The 22,228-nt window shown below is 35.9% G+C and overlaps 1 protein-coding gene across 2 annotated transcripts in view; it reads right to left on the bottom strand.

The window, feature by feature from the left end:
- The window catches only part of vn (membrane-bound neuregulin protein vein), an 80,963-nt gene extending 59,061 nt beyond the window's left edge, over window positions 1-21,902 (bottom strand). For both annotated transcript variants that reach the window (XM_073084980.1, XM_073084979.1), the window contains exon 1: window positions 21,411-21,902. In XM_073084980.1, coding sequence (XP_072941081.1) covers window positions 21,411-21,825 — 415 coding nt within the window. In that variant the 5' untranslated portion in view covers window positions 21,826-21,902. The remainder of the gene's footprint in view (window positions 1-21,410) is intronic.
- Between the last annotated feature and the right edge of the window lie 326 nt (window positions 21,903-22,228).

The raw sequence follows: 22,228 nt of genomic DNA, 5'->3' as shown, positions 1-22,228 counted from the left end.
TCGCTACAAGTGGATCTGCAACATACAATTACTGCCAAATATGGCGGACACGCGATGACAAGTGCGCTGACATAGATATTTAAAATATACAAACGTTTATTTATAAAATGTTCGATTTGATTTATAGGATAGCGTTGATATGATTTATTGTGACATATTATTTATTACATTTATATAATCACAGTTAGTACCGGCTGACTTACATATGAGGCAGCCGCTTTAGTAGTCAGGATTAGCAACTTTTATTTTCTAAGTATTGAAATAGATGAGCATAGGTTTTTCACGATTTATGGTAAGTAGCCACTGCAGACATCGAATATTTGTAATCAACCCCAGATAAGAATAGAGTCCTACCTGATATTGGCTACCGATCTGTTGCTATCTCTGAGGTCTAAGTTGAAATGTCTCGGATAAGTATGACTTCCTTACCACACCCTTCAAACTTTAATATAGCGGCCTAACACTGTTCTTATTAAGTAGAAACAGGTGTGGCGATCAGGCGAAACAGGCTCCTGGCGTCGAACCGCAAAGGGTTATACCACCATCACCACAACGGACCATACTTTGTACTTCGAAAATGTAAGATTTATGTTATTTCAAGATTTATAATACGCGATGCATAAATGTCCATAACAGTCATACAAATTGCTAAACAATATGTCAGCGTTTCATCGCTATTCTCCACCGGCCGACGCATATTTTCCCAGTAAAACAAAGAAGCAAAGGTATTCCGATAAACTCCTATTTAGAAAAATAATTACATTACAATTAATCATGTATCTTTTTACCCGATATGAATATGTCAATTTGTTTCCCATTAAGGAATAATATTTTGCAAGAAGTTGAAAGGTACAAGAGTATAATAAGAATATTTTTTACGATATGTAAATGTTATTGAATGTCCGTTTTGGTTAAACGGTGATAAACCGTAATTGTTATTAACTGTTAACTATTAATGAATGTTTGAGGCGTTACTTCCCTTAGTAATTTTTGATAAAGTTACATGAAAACGACACGGAAACGTTATAGAATTATAGATATACAATAAATGTAATTTTTATATTGAAAAAGTCCGAAATAGAAGCCCAACAAAACGAAAATAGTATAACAATGGTAGTTTACTTCTCTTTCAAATCTTAATGAAAAGTTACTGCAGATTTGCAGGTGGACCTTCCGTGGGTCGAATGAACCCATTACTACACCTAACTCTGCCTTACAACAGAAATGTTAAGCGTTGGTGTGTTCCGTTTTGAAGATTCTGTTAAGAAAGTTTTGTCCGAGGCGTTCTGATTTAGTCCTCAGAGGTAACTCACACTTGTGGTTTATCTTAGGTAGAAATCTAATCTCATCTGGGTTGGCCTTCAGGGGTGGCAACGCCGCTGTCATCGGCTTAAGAAAAACTCCTGATCTGTATGAAGTTCGTTCATGTATGACGTAATATTTTTATCCCCTATTTTATCCCCTTGGGGGTAGAATTGATCAAAATCCTTTCTTAGCGGATGCCTACGTCATAACATCTACCTGCATGCCAAATTTCAGCCCGATCCGTCCAGTGGTTTGGACTGTGCTTTGATAGATCACTATGTCAGTCAGTCACCTTAAATATTAGTTAATAATCAAAATGCTTTTTACTAGCGCTGGTGTTTTGTTGCAAATATGTAACGAACAAACAGAAACAAAACATTTCATATTGTTTGTCTTATCATACAAATGCATTTTAGTTTGTAAGGTGTGGAGAGTCACAGACTAAGTGTAGTCCTCACATGTGATCGACGTGAGACAAGTGTTTTTGTTCGTGGCGACTGTCGTCCATGACCGCATATCAAGTGGACTGCATGCGAGATTAACTCGTAGGTGTTTCTAGGATTTACCGTACATTTATTGTATTAAAATCATTAATTACTTAACGGTAAGTATGTTAATTTACGATTTGTTTACTGTATTACACCTATATTAATTATCAATTAATTCTGTCCCACTGTTGGGCAAAGATCTTAGAATGATTAGGTTTGATCGTGTCTGACCACGCTAAGTACAGATTGGTAGACTTCATGCACCTAAAACTAATGTACCAACACGATCTTTTCTTTCGCCGTTAAAGCAAACAATCTAATTCCAATAAACATAATTATAAATTCGACAAATTAGAGATGGTTAGAGTGGGGGTTCTTAAGATTTAAATGTTGGGCACACGGTGCAAGAAGTGGAAACTCATTTACGTTTAGTCCCTTAGACTCATTGCTACCCGTGAGAACTAAGCTGGAATGCCCTATACGTTCGTAAGATCGTAGCTTAGGAGCCGTATAGCAGTAGTGTTAATTTCTACTGTATTTTAATTGTAGTGTGTAGCAACACAAAATTTTATGCAGCATGTAGTCTAAGTTAGAAGATACCTTTGGGTCTGAAGATATCTTAATTATAATACACGTGTCTTAGTTAAGTCATAAAACCATCACAGATTTAACTCAGCTCAGAAAGCTCAGAAGAAGAAAAATAATGGCATAATATCGTAATGTATAGGGAAAAACAATATGTAATACAACTATTATGCTTTATTTCTTTAAACTGCCATAACTTAAAAAACAGTATCATCTTTGCGCTAGACCTAATTTAAATCCACGAAGGCTATTTAGAATTCTCGACCCGGCACTGAACCGGGGACCTCGCCCGGTCCGCATACGGCCGGTTAATAATCGTTATAGCTAATATGGCTTTGACTTCTTTTTATTATCATGTCCTACCATACATATTTGCTCCCAGGCCCGTTACAGACCTACAATGGAGGCTTGCGGCTCAGTTGAGCGATTCTTAACGTTATCTCTTAAGATTTAATGATGTTTTCAGTGCTTTAGTAAGTCAGTTTTGGTGTTAAACGTGTTAGGGCCTTCGTGATATTAGTACTGGATTTTATTATATACTCGGAATAGCTGAGGATGTACATTAAAAAATTGAATAAACATATTTTAAAAAAGTTTCAACGTTCGACTATTTCTAAAAAATCTTGAAAAAGGTCATACAAGTAATACCTATATTGAATTGAGTTTTAATGACCCTTGATAATAAGGACGCATATATGTGAGGTCGATGCAGTGGAACTGCAACGATTTTCTTACTTTCCATATATTTTGTAAAAGTTGTAATTTTTGTAAAAACGTTGAAGATCTCTAGCCTATGTAAGTTTGAGAGCTTTATCTTACGTAAAAGCAAGAGATTCTCTAGAGACCTTTTAGACTTAGTAGTTTATTAGACTTATTGGTATTAGGGCTCTTGCTCTATCACTAATACCAAAGTAGGGGGAACATATGAAATACCAAGATCTCTAACACATTCTGCAGACAGCGTTACGCCGTCTGGGAGTCTAATTTCAGCGTTCATTAGATTGTCTGAATTAAGGCGTAAACTTGTAAATAAGTCACTTGCTCGGCAATTGGCGTTAACAGCTTAATTGGTGGGAAACTTCGAACACTACTCATGCTTTTTATCGCTGACAACTGACCTACCATTTAATGGATTCGAGTAAAGAAACATCGGTAAAAGTGGCCATGTAAAATTCCAGTTTCAAACTTAATTAGACATCTAATTTAATTCAAATTCGGTTCTGGTCTGGGTGAAAAAGTATAAAGCCCTGTAAATATCTTCCTGTGAGAGTAGGGTTTGATATGAAAGGTGTAGTAAGAGCAATATACTTATAGGATGTAATGCAACTTAGTCTTTAGGGGTAGCACCTGATCAACCAACTTCAGGTAAGATTTTAATACTAAATCGGGTAGAAACAGGTATCCATTGCCATTACTGGTTATCCAACCAATCAGATAGATTGCATGCTCGTTTGATACTTTTTTTATAATATAGGAGTAGCAGACGAGCATGCAGTCCACCTGATGGTGAGTTGCTGCTGCGGCCCATGGACATCTGTAATGAACCCCAGATAGGATTAGATATTCCTACCTGAGGTCGGCCACAGATGCGCCGCTACCCCTGAGGACTAAGCTGGAACGCCTCGGAAAAGTCTGTCTCCCTTACCATAACCCTGAAAACGGAACACAGCAGCGCCTAACACTGCTGTTATTAGGTAGAAATAGGTGTGGCGGTGGTGCCGCCGGAGTCGAACCACAAAGGGTTCTACCACCTTCGAACTTCTATACAATAAAACGAATACCTGCTATTAAGATTAACACTGCTATGGTGATATAAAAATAATAAACAATATGTATTTTCTGTTTTAATCAACATTACACTTACTGTTGAGAGAACGATGTGTACTCCATACGATACAGAAGATTCGAGCTTCTTTTGGAACTTTGAAATTTGAACGAGAAAGTAGTATAAGAATATAAGGATACCAGTTACAATATTCATTAGTTAGCAATAAACACTTGCAATAGTTTAAGACTAATAAGCGAGAGATTTGTAAATCGTATTCGATTTAATACAGCTAATATTCGAACTAATTTCGGAGCTATAGGAACTAACATAATTATTCCATGTACATTAGTTAGCGTCTAAAATGCACTTATAATAGTTTTAGATCAATAAATAGCATAAACAAAGAGCGTGACGATCTTACGATCTTTAGAACGATAATCCATTAAGCCAATGAGTAATGGGTACGGAGTTAGAAAATACTAAGTGATTATGTCACAGGCTATTCCTGAGACACTTGCGGCAAATAAACTTAGATTGTACGACGGTCCATAGTTTCATTATCAAGATCTCAAGTGTATTAGCAATGGATGAGGAGTTTAAGTAGATTGTAGCATCTTTGTGTGAAGAATATACTGGATTTGAGTGGAGTATCATCATTGCATTTGGCACCCACGTGTATTGATGTTACTAGCTTCTGCCTACGGCTGCGGTTACCAAAGTAAAAGTATACTTTATGTTAATGCGAGCCACAAACTATGGGTGTGCGAAATTTCATCCAAATTCCATCAGTAGTTTAGTAGTAGTAGTAGTTACCTTTTGCAGTAAAGTAGAGTTACAACCATAACAGAGATAAAATTGTCTTTGTACGATATTGAAATGGTAAGTAGCGTAGACATTGGTAAGTAAGCCCAGATTTACTTTGTGATAATTTAAGACTAACTGTGAACGTCTAAGTATTGAGACCAAAGCTTCTCATATATCATACCTCCTTATCTTGCTGGGGCGTATTTGCTCTACGACAAGAGTTATTTATATATGTAAGACAGTATAGGTAAGACAGTAATTTTTATTAGTCGAATTGGAAGATATGATAGTGACCACCAATCCAATTGTCGTTAAGCTTGTCATTGTTAATTGCAGAAGCTTCGACCAGACAACTTTATATGATACAAGGATATACGAAAACGTTCGAATTCAACGTAACTTCAGAACGTTCGTAGATACGCGTTATTTTATCTATAAACCGAAACTTCTAACGTTTTAGTATAAAAATCGTCCGATTGTGAGCCGTTACAGAACTTTTTTCTTTAATAACCGAAAGGAAGCGGCCCGTCGAGTGATAGGCGACACGTGGCTCCACCGCAGTGAAACGTCGTAACACCGTGACTTGGGGACATCGCAAACACAGCTCAGGGGACGAGGAGGAAGGTCGAGAGTGTGGCGGCGCCGCCACCGGTCTGTGAACTCTTGAAAATAATATTTCAGTTCGGCTTGTTACGTAAGAACGTATAATTAGACCAGGACGGCAAAGGCGTTGCTAGAGACGTTTAGTGGTGCTCAAGATTTGGAGCTTTGGCTTTTAGGTGGTGTGAATTTTGGAGTCGCGGATTAAGAATGGTAGAACCGGGGTGGTTTGAACCAGGTACCACCGCCAGTTTCACGCGTGTAGCAGCTCTTGCGCTTCGATAAACAAGTGTAGATACCAACTGACTAACAGAATAAGCGAACGTCTTAGTCTTTGGGTCGTCAAACGCATTTGTTATCGGTTTCAAGTCGAATCTTAGTTCTATATGAAGTTAGCTACAGATGAGTGTATGTGGGAATGATTACTTGCCATCAAGTCCTCGCAGGTTTTGTTATTGTAGTCGAAAAAAATCGAAAATCAAGCAGGCATGTCTCCAGGAAAGCAAATCTAAAGAGACTTCTCGAAAGATATCGGTATTATATTACATTATATACATTGGGTTATTAAACGACATTCTAAAATCAGCGATTCACAATTTCACATGAAATTTTGTATGATTATAATTACATATTTTTATGATTTCGTCTGCACTTAATTATTAAGGTAATACCCAAACCAATTACATAGTTTATCATACATTAATATTTAACCGACAAGTGACAAGTCTTGCTATTTATGATGCAGCTTAAAGGTCGAAAGGTCTTTTAAATTAAACCATAAAATGTCAGTTACGTTTAAAAATTGCACTGAATCAGACTTAACTGTTTTTGTCCATTTATAGTTGTAATTAAGATTCGTGTTATCGTTAAAATGTATAAATTGCTATAAATATACAATCTATGGTTTCCATACTCTTGGCATACGTCGAGAAATTTTCGGATTCGTCCGTATATTTTCTCATCGTGAAATTTTATTTATGATTTAAGGAAACTGATAATATTCTTGATGAGTCCCAACTTAAAGAGAGTAGGTTTATACCTATTATATACCCCACAGATATTGTTTTTAATGTTCAAATCGCGACTCTTTAGATCTTGGGCCAGTTACGGAAATGACCGAAACTACGGACGAAACTTCGTATTTCTACCACGCATAAAGATGCATTTCATTAATTTTTTTATATTTTGGCCTGATATATTGAAATCCACACAAGTTATAATAATTTAATATTTAACATGACATTGGGTAACTATTTTATATAATACACTTAATAACTATATTTTATTTGATGAAAGATTATAAGACTAGATTAATGTGTGGAAGGTTCCAAGTTCGATCCCTGACATGACTTATTTCTATAAATTTAGAAAGAGAGTAAGAAGGAAATTTCCATATCTGTTCTGGGTCTTAATAACTTGTCTTTGTGTGTAGCACCCACGACACAGGAAATACTAGAACTATGTGTATTTAATAATAACATGCGAGTAAAACCACGAGCAAAAGCAAGTGGATAATAAATCGCAGGTAAGTCAAGAGTACTTAGAGTACTCTTCGAAGTCCAAGTACGGATGTAATCACATTAATTTGGAATCAATAGAAAAACCGCCACCTAATATGGCATGGCGCCGCGCACACGATCCGTCTATACGTGTATAGTGTGACTAGCACTAATAGCGAAGTGGTATAAATTTCGGCCGTGCACGTTGGGAGGTCCGGGATTCATACCCGGTCACAAAAGATTTCAAATTATGTAAGTGTTAGAAAGTAATTATCACTTTTCAACGATGAAGAAAAATGTAAGTCGATATATATCAGAGTTTTGCAAAGAAAGTTCTTAAAGCTTTGTAAAGTCTATCAGTTCTTACTTACCTAGCGGATATGGTCTAAACGAGAATAAGAAGGGTTTAGGTCATAACCTACAGCGTGCCATCTTAAACAATTAGGCTTCATCTTCAAAATCAGTGTAGGACTCTGATACCGTACTATGTTTTTCATCGCCATTAAACTAAATGAGATGATTAAAAATAACTTATTTTTATAGACACGTGTTAAAACAAAGACATATACTTGCTTATACTTTTGCTTTTTTACATTTAAACTTTTATTTATAAACAAGCTTAAATTTCGCGAATAACGCTAGGGTCAATTTGCTTGCTTAAAACGCAACATACTTCATCAGTGTCGAAGACTTCAAACCAAAGCACCTTAATTACTCAATACGGTTAATCTGGTAATAATTACTTGGTATTTGCGGTGGGCACCTCTGACCCACTATTGGGATTGGAAAAATTCTGGTCGTTAAAACAGCGGTACTTTCTTTGAGGCTGCATTATATTCGGTAGACATTTTCACTTATTCGCCGCGCCCACCAATTAATTCTAAATGTCATACGAATTGGGGTTTTTGGTTTACCCCAAGTTTATACGCGAAGCGAGTTACACTGCTTATGTATATTCATTTCTGGTTTGTGTTTTTGTATGAAGAAGCAATTGAAATAAAACGCAAAAAATTCATAGAGACGTGTATTTCACATTTTTCGATATTTAACAAGGTATGATTTAGGCTAAAAATAAGAATGAAGTCGGTTAATTAAGCTAATATTTCGGAGATGATTAAATAATTTCAGTAAGGAAACAAAACGCAAATATGATAATAGGGTAACGATGTGGATAAAATGTGAAACATAAGTTAACACAATCTATTATTTACATTTATCCTTATTGTATTTTTATAAATATGTACTTACTAAATGTATGACGTAGATATATCAGATGTATGATTTCATTTCCATAGCACAAATTATAACAATAAATTACATGGTAATATAAATTGAAATATTTCAGCAATGTCCATGTTTTCTACTTGGTGTTTCATTCTCTTTGCAATGATAAGAGCTTTTATATCTCCGCTACCGCTTATGCCTTGTGAACCACACTTGCCCTCGACATTTGCAGTGGTTTGCCGAAAGCGGGCGAAGCGCACTTGCGCAATATGTCGACGAGTTATCATTCGTTCGTTAACTTTATAGGAAAATAGTGTGATAACGACTTTTATGTGATATAATTGTTACTGGGGTAAAGGATAAGGTTGCTTATTACATGTAATGGTGCTTTAAGATAATAAACGTCTGAAGCGGATCTTACATTATTAATTTCTTGATTTTTTAACAACAGAAGAATTAAAAGTGAACGTTCATCCAATGTTTACTGAAATATATCGAAATGTATCTATCAGGTGTTGATATAATATGTTGTTGCCCATCGAGAATTGAATCCAGAACCCCGTGAATTTTGTAACCGTCTACATTTTTCATTATATTATTTATTCGCGAGGCCATGTTAATCATGTTTGATTTAAGACTGTGCTTAATAATACGCACAGCTAAGCGCGATAACTACCGAACCCCCTTTACAGGAAAGTCCTAAATAACCACTCAACCCAGGGTACGTGCAAGGCCTCCCGTAACTCTTCATAAATCTATCTATATATCTAACGTCTATCTATCTATATATATATCTGTTTTTATTTTACCACCATAATACTTGTACAAACTCACAGTAAGACGTGTAAACTCCATAAACGGAAACGAGGTCTCTATTTAGTAAAGAATTAACCGATACATACTTTACTTACAAATGCGTCTGTCATATTTAAAGGAAGGTTTTGTAAGGAAACTTGCTGATACGTACATGCATAGGCGCATTACGATGTTATCAACGTACGCCATCGGCATCGCGTCACTTGTTGCACCACAAGCGAGGAACTAATAAGCGATAAGAGAGATAATTTAAATAAGCTGTATAACATCATGTTGACAATGAGAGCAACTCTCGTTAAATAATATACAGATAAAAACATAAGATACAAGAAAACTAAATAATATACAGAAAGATAAAGTAACTTAAATAGGTATATACCACATTCTTACATAGTTTCTAGTATAAATATAGCAACAGTGTGGGTACATGGCGAATGAGTATAGTAAGCGTTCAATTAAACTGTATTGCTGCTGTACGGTCTAACAAACATACCTTATCAATTTTAAATTAATTAAATGAAATATAAGGTACATATAAGTTCTGATTGTCACGTGATGATCACGTTTATGATACAATTTAAATTATTTGATTAATGATATAGAAAAACAACTTAGTAGTTTAAATTCCTTACACCTATACCTTTATATCACACAGACGCCATAACATTTACCGTTTCTATTAACAAAATCTATCGCTTATCTATTACTCGTATGTGTGGAACCAGCGGCGAAATCTCGGACATGTAATCATTCGTAATGACTTTATCGACCAAAAGTCCTTTTGATTATACATCGCGAGGTTTGTACAAAAAGTTTCGTTCCCACCGGTAAAGAGGAAGCGATGTGAGCATAATTTTCTTATTAGAGATTGTACCGCTGTAAGATGGGACGCTTGTTCAGACGACGGGCTTTTTGTATTGCAACATATTTAAAATATCTGCATTTTATAATTCTACGTATCCTTCCTATTTGCAATTTGGTTTAGTATTTCTTGGTATGTTATAGGTATCGAATTATTTTCTTCCGATTTTGTAGAATCGAGCTTTTAAGTTTTATTTAATTATCTTTTAATTGAAATAGCGAAAGACCATGCAGTCCCCCGGACAAATGTTAAATAACGTAAAATAGGTATATTTCTAAACATTAACATAAAGTTCGTGTACGTTCGAGGTTTAAATCCCAGGCACGCACCTTTGATTTTTCAAAGTTATGTGCGTATTAGAAATTAATTATCACTTCCTAAACGGTGAAGGAAAACATCGTGAGGAAACCTGCATACTTGAGAGATTAAAAAAAACACCTCAAAGGTATGTGAAGTCTACCAATACGCACTTGGCCAGCGCGGTGGACTATGGCCTAATCCTTCTCATTATGAGAGGGGACCCGTGCCCAGCAGTGGGGCAGTAATGGGTTGATGATGAATACACATTGTATAGGTGAATAATTTGCCTGAATATTTTTTATTTGAAACGCTCTATGTCTGTACATGTAAATTAACCCTAATTCTGTACGAATTACTTTGCCATCCATAGAAAAATATGCCTGTTGTTGTTGTGCTTCCTCAAACTACGACGGTACAAATAATCGCAATGGACGTGTTAACCGCCAACCGTGTGGAAACACCATTACATTGCATACGGGTGGCCGCTAATGTCCGCGCTGCACTGTACCTGTGTTTATTGATTTATTTACATTACGTAATTTACGCACTTTATTCAAATCCATGTTAATATGTTTATCGAGTAGGGAAGAGAGATTATTGAAAATAAAGTTACGGCCTTCTTATGTAATGGAAGTAGTGCCGATCTTATATAGAGGAACCCAATTAGGATAAGACTAAAGAAGAACACAGGTGTGTTGCTGTTTTTAAGAAATACCTTATTTAATGAAATAATTGCGATGGGATATTACTGAAGTATTTTTGCCTTATCTCGCGATTTTTTAATTTATTCAGGTTTATCAACAGTTGTACATTAATAACATTTTTCCTTACAAACTATATATCTTAAGTTATAAAGTCTAAAATGTATAGCTACTTACAGATAAACTCATCATTCGAAAAAGACATTTACCAGACAATCCACGTGGCAGAGCAATCATCATACTGATTTGATATAGAGCATTCTCGTTTCGGACCTGGTATGATGCTGGTGCCGGTGGGGGTGGTGATCGAACCTTCAAATTCTATTCTGAGTGTTTGTGTAATTAGTCTTATATGTGTCCATGACAAATATAACACACATCAAAACCAAGTGTGGATATGCGTGGAGAAAGTGCTATTTATAATAGGTATTTATGAAAACCAGGACACAACTTGACATTAAAGATGAATTAATTTTAAATATTTACTTAAATTGAAAGTGAGTTCAATAAGACACTACTTAGTCCACATAACCAATAAGTTTCGATTGGTTTTAAGTTGCATCTACTGTCCATTATTTTTGTTGGCAAAGGGAAATCTCCCGCCGGGCTAGGTGAGTGGCCGTGCTCTGACAGTCTCAGTTCGGAGCTTGTATATATGCAAGATGTTTAGAAAACTTCGATAGCGTGATTCAGCAGCGCCATGTCTTGACGAGTAGCGGGAAGACGCTACAATAATTTATATTTGTGCAGTCCATTTGATCCCAACATCAGGTGGACAAAACGATTCTAGTTAGAAATAGTAAAGAAAAGATGGTCCATAATTACCTCGATATGAAAAATACATCTCGCTCCACTAATAAAAGATCAGACGTACGAACATAATTCACAATTTTATTCCTGTCTGTCTTTCTGCTTCGCGACTCTGAACTATAGTCTTAAAATAATAGGGAGTTACAAGAATATTAGTGGTTTATATTGGCACGGAAACAGCGGTCCGAATTTAAAGAATTTAACTGCATCTGAGAGACAACTATTCAGTTATTATTTATAGAGTCAGACGGTGTTATAGCGAATGTTTTATGTTTGCATGTTTTAGGGACATCACGCACATTTTATCGCACGGTTTAAAGCAGTTTCAGACGTATTCTGATACTAGACTCCATACCTAAACTAGTATTATATTAATAAAAATGATTTTGTAGAGTATCACATTATTCAATTTATACCAATTATTAAAATTTGAAATGAAAATGCATTTAAAGGATTTATTTTCAGTTTGTATGCAAGAAAGTAGAAATAGTTATATTTATGTAGATTTCATTCGATTCAATAAGAGATAAGCATGGTTTTGTGATTACCATGGCTAAGAAGATATATGTCAATATATGTATGTATATAACTATAAAATAATTGTGGGTCCTACTGTGGGTGTTATTCGTTCTGCCCATAGCACACAACATAATCATGAGAATTTATAGCCCCAAAACTCGAGTCATGCGCCATTTAATAGGTAACAACAATAAACATATAAATAGAAAATTGAAGACTATATTTCAAGCGAATAAATAGTTCTTATGAATAATATAGATAAATCTATTATAATCATAACTATAACCACATACCTACCGTGAAAAATGCTGAAGGCGGCGGAATCGACGCGCAGTCTCTGAAACACATACCAACACGACGTCACCGACCGCACTGAATTCCAACCAAATATATTACACTCGGATTAAAAACTTAATCGCCCTTGATAATGTATGGAGTGCTTCTCTGTAAAAACCGTATTCTAATCTCGATACTAGAGTGGCGATCGTTTTATAGTCTGGAAAAGTGAAATGGTGGTGAAATATCAAATCCAAATCGACAACATTTAGCGCCATATTTTCGAGTCTGGAGTTGAAACTGTGTGAAAGGAGTTCTGACAATGCACCTAAGTATTTGGGATTCCATAAAGGACTCGAACTTGGTATTTTAACCTTTTCGAAACTCAAATTTACTAGTAATTTCAATGCTATTCTGTAAAATGCGAACATGAATTCTAATCTTGACATATCTAATCAACCCCAGATAAAATTATTCTCATCTGAGGTCAGCTACAAATGCGTTACTACTACCGACAAGTTAACACGTGTTAATAATTATTAAATCAATCAATCTATTTAATGTTTTGCTTAAGTTGTTTGTTTAAGCCGATTTTACGAGTACCTACATTGTCTTTCCATCTTTCGTTGGCAAAACTAGTTCAGAATGGTCATTAACGGCTTCGTTGGACTCCCTTACATGCAATAAATAACATTGTTACATAATAGGTAAGTAAATAGTTTTCGACACTAAACCATGGTGTCGAGCTCATTCAACGCCCCCTACCGGTAGGTGCAGTCAACGATGACTGGCTTCAGACAATGGTATCTGAAATATTGGAGCGTCCTTGATTAACGCGTGTATCCGCACGGTGGTCGCGGTTCAGTGCCTGGCCTGATAGGTATTGACCGACCCCTGTCATGGTAACAGCACTTTTTTATAATATACGTAGCAAGCAGGCAGTCCACCTGATTGGTAAGGCCACTGCCGCCCATGGACATGTAATGTAATCAACCTCATAAGATTATATAACTTGAAGTCGGCTACAGTAGCGTTGCTGACAGATCCCAGAAGACTAAACTTCGGATAAACTTAACATTACTGTTAATAGGCAGACAGGTGTGGCGGTGGTGTCTTCGGAATCAAATTACTTTCACTCGCACTTTTTGTAATGATTGCAATGAATAACCGTTGAATTACTTTTTCGGGCCTATTATGGATATATTTTCATGTAATCGCCACAATAAAATTCGGCTGATTTTTTTTTTAATCTTGACTTAATATTCACATAATTCCATGACGAAGTATTTAGTAGACTACTAATGAGTGACAACATTTGAACATTTGAGTGACAAAAAGAAAATGAAAACACTTTCTACACTCACAGCCGCACACTAGAATTCTGTGCGTCGTACGCACACAAATACACTAACACCCAGACCCACAAGGGAAATTTAAATTCATATTCAGATCTGTCTGGTCGGGGACCAATACCCAAAACCGCGCGTCAGACATGGTGACCGGCGCTACGGGTCGAAAAGAAAGAGTCAGTTGCCCGTAATAGTCTTATAACACAGTGAACTCGGGTCGTGCAAGTAAAATATTATAATGCAGAGTACGTTAATATTTCTAATAGGACAGTAAACCCGGCAGAGCGGAGCGGACATAATGGAAAATCGCCGGCCCGTAACGGCTGCCAACACCGCCATTATGAAATAAAAGCTTTTTAATAAGACGCGGTGTAACTTCAGAGGACGAGTTGGTTACTGCACCTACAGTAATTAGTGGATTGTTAATGTTTTAGTTTTAGACATGGGCGTCGCCCTTAAACCGCCTTCAAAGACCGAGCCTAAGTGTAAAGTGTTTGACGCCAAGAACGTCTCATATGCCTAGCCCAGGCCAATTTCGTATGTCTTATATTTTAGATCTAGTAACCCAATGATATCCCCTTATAATTAAGTGTAAATATTTAAATTATTTATTCTTTGTAACATGGACACATTAGCTTTCGTTTACTTAATTATATCTCACAACAGATCGTGCTTTCCCTACGACTGACGATTAACCTACGATGTTTCTCTAACGACAGCTCTCAATCTGGTGGTTAATGGAGTCAATCCATCCTCGGCGCGTACCTCAAAATTTTCGAAGTTATGTATGTATTACAAAATTTATTATCACTATTATAACCGTGAAAGAAAACATCGGAAAATCGTTCAACAAATATTAAAGTTGTGTGGAGATTTACTTAGCCCATGTGAAGAATTGTGACCTGAACCCCCTTTAACCTCTGAGGAGATTCATGTCCAGCAGTGGGACAATGCCATGTCGTTATCCCTGCTCCAAGTATCGAAATGCTATGTCAGCTGTGTTTAGCAAATAGAAATTAAATTTTAAATTATGATAAAGAATTTTGCGTCAATCTACGATTAAGATATATGATGATATATAGTTTACACAGGTGCAGTGCCCTTCCTCCCACGCAGGATACAAGCGCTTACAAGCATTGAAACATATGCCTACATACCACCAAAATTTATTCCTAAACCATATATCATCGATACATACTGACTATGACGTCACATCTTTGGACACTAAATTCAGAAAATGTCACTTGGACTTTTAATAATAATTTGAAAAAAAAAGGAAAGTTAAGATTGGTTAAGATTGTTATAAAGAGCTCATATTATAAAGATAAACAAAAATATTATTATTTTAATGTACACGAAAATTATTTATAATTATAGAGTAAGACGCAACCTGCTAGTATTCTCTTTGTACATAAGTACGTAGATGATTTCCCCGAATTTCTATTTCCCATCTCAGTTGTTCTGCAAATAGCTGAAACACGACTCCTTTACTTTCATCTAGCTCTGAGTATAACTCAACATATGATACGAATCATCATTTGGATAGTCATATTTCATAAACTACTTTAAAAAATATTAAATTCGTTTTTTTTCTTTTTAGAATGCCACAAAAATATATGAATAATAAAATTGACATTTTAGCAACATATTATAATAATATTTAAGTTTAATTAAATTCATATACAAAGCTATACTATTCTGAACTATATGTACTAAAAGATAACGCGTCCTTTAGTTGCATTTTTATTTCAGACACTTATAATTTTTTACTTGCACTTTTCAATTAACAAATGTGAGCATACACACACATGATGTAATGAAACGTAATCGTTCGTGTCATAATTAGACAGTACTTCAGCTTAACGACAAACTTGATCTTGAACTCGAGAAGCATATAGACATTATAAACTATAAATCAACTGTCTCGACAGCATATCAACAATTTATTCTTGGATCTTGCTATGAATTCTGTGAGTATAAACACATCTACTATTGTTTACACGATAGACAAAGCGAAATTACTAGCAATTACAATCGGAATTCACGTTGAAAACCATGCAGTTTTGACAATACATGACTAAAGGCTCGTAGATCGAACCGAGACAGATTTACAATCGAATAATGAAAGCGGAGCATTAACAAAGAAAAAACGATGGATAGCATCCAGAAAGATAAACATTTTGCTAACAGAGCGCCGAATGTAAACAGGAGGAGGTAAGCGCCACTCGTGGGTTCGTATCCAAGCGAGCTCACACCAATTAAAGTTAAAAGGTTCCGATCTGATGACGTGGAGTTTATTCTGGACAATAACATAATTTTAAATTTCTGTGTTATTTCCAAATAGTTTTAGAAGGCAATAAAATTATCACTTTTTAACGGCGATGGAGAATAAAGACAAGAAACGTATATGCCTGGATGTTTTCTGTAATGTTCACTGGTGTGTGAAGTCTACAAATCTGATTTTGCTACACATTTATTTAAATGATCATTAGTAAAATTTTCATACAAAATCAGTCTTGTCTCCTACTCTACATTTAAATCATATCGTATATGAGACATATCAAACATTTTCAGTAAAACATCGCGAATCTAAAACATTTTTATTTCTTTCAGAATTTGTAAAACTTTACGCTGATGCATATCTTTATTCCTGGCTCCAATAAATTAGTGATTTTAGTGAACGGTCATGCTTACTAAATTCATTATGTAATGTTGAACACTCATCCCATCTGATAGCATTTGGCAACGTTGCCGTTTCAATTATAATAGGCCTTGCAAGAGCACAAGTCGCGTCCATCACATTAATAATAACATTGTCATTTTTTAATGTTCCAGTTCTAAAGTTTTCATTTTTTGTGTTTAGAGAAGTTTTTTAAATGGCACTTTATAATATAGACAGAGTATTTGCTTAGCTATTGTCAACTTAACATTGATGGTTTGCTGCCACTGTTATTAAAAATAATCCCAAAGAGAGCAAAAAATTAAGTTGCGTTTTTATGTTTGAGAATCATAAAAATAGAAATATAAGCTTAAATAATTTCGTAAGGGTTTTTTCTAATTTTGAAAACAAACCATTTCTGAATTTAAATCGTTTTCCGTTATGTAAAAGTATTAATTATGTTAATGATTACAAACCTATTACGAATCCAAATCAGTAAGTTAAAGTACCTTAGCGTCTTGCTAAATAATTAATCATTAATATAAAAAGCAATATGCATTATAGTGACGAAGAGAACAATAGAGGACAATTAATTGAGGTACCAATTTAGTGGCGCCGGCGCACATACTGAGATCGATCGGTTGAATAATACTAATCAATACTTGGATGGATAATCGTCTAATACGAGTGTTGAATATATGAGTGCAAACGTATGAAATGTAGATAATGTAGTTAAGTGGAATGATGACTCTAATATTGATAATAACAATGAAATATTTAAGTAATCTACGTTATCTTTCAAATATTTAATCTTTTCTGTATAAATACTTATAGAAATCGTAATATGAGTAATCCTTTTTAAAATCTGTGACAACCAAATCTATTCTTTTATGAATTCTGTTACCGACATAAGAATTTTATTACGTCTTAGTTATAATTATTCCATTTCTTTTGTCCAACTAATATAACAAATATTAATTTTACATTTATAGATTAATTTTCAAAACATATCAAAGTTTAATCAAAAGGATTTTTAACTACATACTCAAATTGTATTTAGTTTGCATCATTTTTCAATTCGTTTTTTTTTAATTTGTATTATTGGTAGAGACGTCATCGGAAACATTTATTACGTCATCAACGGTGATCATCTGCTATCAGAGGTGTCTGTTGGAGGAGGCTGTGGGCGCCTCAATGGGCTGACGTCATAACACGCTCCAGTTGCGACTTGTCTGTGCTAGTCTGTCAAATGTAGTGTTGAGGTGTGTTCACATTAATCTTGCTTACTCGTATGCTGATACAGTGAGACTGCTTTTAGTTAGTTAGTCATTAATGCTTTTGTTAAAGAGTATTCTCTTCATGAAGGTAATGAATAATTTTTCAAATGTTATTTTTACTATATCTATTTGATCAGATATTGTTTCTAAGAAAATACTGATTTTAGATTTAAAAAAAAAGAGAAAATTTAGAAAACTACACTAAACTTAGAATCAGCATGTGATGTGAACTATCACATGCTGATTTTTACTTTTGGTTTTAACTAAACGAACGAGCTTCAGGATACGAAATTTGGAGGACAAAAACATAATATACTTTTTCAAACTTCGTTTCAATACGATATCATTCTCTGTATCTCTGTATAATTCATTTAGCACTATTGCCATCGAAATAATTTATAAATTCTGTAGTATGATTAAATAACTTGTGATTTGGAATCGTAGCTTTACATACATCATACAATAGAACTGGTGTGGGATCAGTAACCGGTCTCTTTACGCACAGACCTTTACGATATCTTACGCGGTTGCCACCGAGTTTTTTGGCACTTGTTCCGATATTTCCGCCGCCGTCTGCGGGTCGCTCTGAACTTTCTCGTTACTCATCGCGGTTCCCATTATGCAATTTGCTTTTTTCTGCACATTTTATTTCGAGATTAATAGCGGTGATGACAATTTTATCAACCTTGCCGTAACACGTCTCTACAGATTTCTGTTTAGCACAAACGTAAGTATTGTGTCGTAATATCAATAAGTGCAATCTAAGAAATTATTTTCTTGAATTGTCTTAAGTTTGATTACGATCATCTTTCAAAACTTTATAGCCTATCATCATCCACTTCCTAAATAATTGATGGGATCATAACTTTTATTGCACTCAACTGTGTAACTAAATCAAGCTGTCAAATTATCTCTATTTAATTGTTATCATTAATCGTCGCGGGAAGTCTTAATATACTTGGAAGCGGCTAGAAGCCCATCAGAATTCTAGCTTATCTCTAGACTGCTTTTTGCTCATCAGTTTTCTCACGAGCAATTGTGACTTAATTATTCTCGAATTTAACCGACTTGTCATACCGGGATCGAGTACGAGGTAATAAGGAAAACATTTACACGAATAAATAAAACTGTGTTCGTGTTTGTCTGCAGATTGAGATCAGCCATAGATTCCTCGTTAACCCTGAGGACTACTTGGAATGTCTCACTTACCACATCCTTAGAATCAAAACAGATTAACGTTTAACACTGCTGTCGGAAAGCAGAAAAAAATCTCCACCTGCCAATTTCTAAAATTTAACGCTTGATCAAATCTATAAGTGTATAGGCAAACCATACGTATTTCAAAAAGTATATCTCTTTTGACGGGCCTTTATATGGAGTGATATAATTATCACTTTTATGTTTGAGCGATTCTAAATTTTTGTAGGGTAATTTCTGCTTAAAAATACGAGGTGGAAAGAGAGTTCCTTTTACATAAAGATAGGATGGCACTTAAGTTATATTAATACAGAGAAATTATATAAATAGTACACACTTCGACAGTCGACAGTGACGGAACTTACTACTATTTTTAGTACCTTGATGACATGTTATGACATTACCGTTTTAGGTATCGCTTTTGTAATTATTTTTTACTCTGCTACTGATTCGTGTTCATTAAGAAATCAGTAATTATTGTAAAAACTAAAAATTAGACTGTTTAAAGGTATAGTCTATGCCACTTCTACTATTTAGACGAATCTAATGAAACCTCATACGTTAAAATCTGATAAACCGTTTGGGCTGTAGGATGTGGCCAAGAATGAGACATATATATTATATTATATATGTATCTTTAAGAACCAAGTCAAGGCTCATTACTTGGTTTCCTTGTTACGTTTCCCATCTTACCTATGTTATGCCACTTACACAGGACATGTCTGTGATGTATTTATATATATACTTTCTTACTGTATGTGTACGTCTTACGATCTCATATTTATTTAACTCCATCCCAAAGGTTGTCTGGAAGAAATCGCTTCTAAGCGATAAGACCGCCTTTTTGTACGCTATCCCATTTATTGTTTTATATGTATTTTATATTTGGTGTACCAATATTTGTCGTTGTTGTTATATACTTAAATAAATATATACGCTTGAAAAACATTATTCTTCGAGTAAGTCGGGTAAAAGTCTTTAAGATTACCGTGCATTTTCGTTTCTGAAAGATTTGGCACTTGCAGTATTAACGGCGCTGATGACTGGATACCGTTTTCAGGAGTCCATAATTATGTCGAGTTCAAAGCATTGAAGCTTCTGAGTTACGTTCCTACGTAGCGTACTCGTTTACCTCATTCTGTTGGACTTATAACACAGTTAGGTTTTAAATATTGAAATCTAGATTGCATCAGACGATGCTTTAAAAAAAATAATTTTGACCTGAATATACTTCGAATTTTCGATCATTGCTTCTTTACGTTTGTTTATATGAAAGTCAAAGTTAGCTATATGCGTTGTGGAAATCCTTACTACGATTTAACGGTAAGCGTTCTAATATTGTAAACAATGATTCTTCGTCACTTGTAGTATGTATTATGTACTCTCAGTAATAAAGAGAATTAAAGTTATATATACACAGTGCTGTTAATATAAAATTCACAGAGTCAATTCTCAAGTCAGAAATATATCAAAACCAAAATATGAATAGATATGAGAATAATTTTCATGCAAATTTCACCAATATTTGTATTACGAAGCAAGATGGAGTCAACAATTTACCATGCAGCAATAGTTTATACATAAGCTATTTACGGCAAACGAAGATCCAGTCAAAAGGGAAGATAGATTAATAACGTCACTAATCTCTTTTATCTAAAACCCACACGGATATAAAAATAACTTTTCACACGTGCTTCGTCGAAGAAATCCGAAGCGAACCGTCTACCGAAAGAGCAATAAAATGTGGAAAAAGAAAGATGCCTGTATCTCGAGGAATAATTTAATTTTCAACACGACTCGTACTTTTCTTATCCAACTTACTGACCGTTTATATTATGAAGGGTGCATAAATGAGTACAGTGCACGTTTAGTGCTGGTATGTTTTGCTACGGTGACCACGATGCTGCTTCGACCACTATTTACACGGCGCCTAAAATGGATTCATAATGGCTACTTGTTCGTACGATACACCTGCCATCGCATATTTGTTTGTTAGCATTAAAATTTATTGCATTTATACTCCGCGCGTGCAGCGTACGTTTGATATGTTGAAGTACTTTTTGTTGCGATTTGATGTTACCGTCAAATGGTTTGATGTTGCGTCAGTTATATTTAAATTTTATTTATTGTTATCGTCAAAAATACAAAATATGACGAAATATCGCGAAAATCTTAAAACAATAGTACAGACAATCTTACAAACTAATCATGCAAACCACATAGAAGTTGACATATCATCGATCGTGCAGTGCAGTCATCGAGGAAAACTCTGAACAAAAAGCAGATGTACCTTCAAGTAACGTCACTCGCGTATCGACGACACCTCAACTACCATGCGGCGTATCACCTTACTAAATCACAAAGCACTCACTGTAACCAGGCTTGTAGACCGCGCGGATCCTCTTTATTAACTTGCCAGTCCTGCGCAACGGAGGGCCGAGGGCCACGGCGGCGTGCCCTCGCCTCTCCGCGAACACGAGATAGTTCCTTCTATTCTTCAACGGCACTTCGAATCGTCCGGAGCACTCGAGGGGATCCTGGGGGAGCTTCAAGCGGATGACCGCGTCCTCTCGCGGCCAGCGGCCCTGCCTGCGGAAGACGCGGCGGACCTGGACCGTGGCGGCGTCCTTGGCCAGCGACTGCACGCGCGCCTCGAAGGCGGCGGGGGCTCGGTAGGCCCGCCAGGCGACGTCCGCCCTCTCGCAGTAGAGGCGGCGCGGCGCCGCCAGGCCGCCAGCGAGGCACAGCAGGGCCCAGCAAAACGCCGCGCGCCCGCACGTCTTCATCGCGCCATCGCGCTCGCACACTCACTGCGTTGCAGCGATCCTCGCACGTCGGCGGCCGGCGCGCGACTGGCCCCTCCGCTGAATCACGCCCCGCCTACACCGAAATAGTCTCGATACTGGCCACGCGCCGATTTATCTCGCCCGATGATTAATTTGCGAGTGGCGATCGTAATTAGCGGCGGGTTAGCGCTTGCTCGGGGTGCCTGCGCCGGACCGATAGGGGCGAAACTTATCTCTATCACTAATTCACTATGGGATAAATCAATTTCATACGGCTTTGACGTTTCCAGTGATAGCTTTTATAACTTTTTGATAACGTTTCCTAAATTGTTTCGTGAAGTTGCTGGTATATTAAATTTTAATGTGATAAAAATAATTTCTCGTGCGTTTTTAATTCTCTTGT

The sequence above is a fragment of the Epargyreus clarus genome, unplaced genomic scaffold, assembly GCF_041222505.1.
Source record: "Epargyreus clarus isolate Ecla_fem2 unplaced genomic scaffold, WU_Ecla_fem_2.2 ptg000021l, whole genome shotgun sequence".
NCBI lineage: Eukaryota > Metazoa > Arthropoda > Insecta > Lepidoptera > Hesperiidae > Epargyreus > Epargyreus clarus.
The sequence above is the reverse complement of the archived record's forward strand: the minus strand, read 5'-3'. Positions and strand labels throughout refer to the sequence as shown.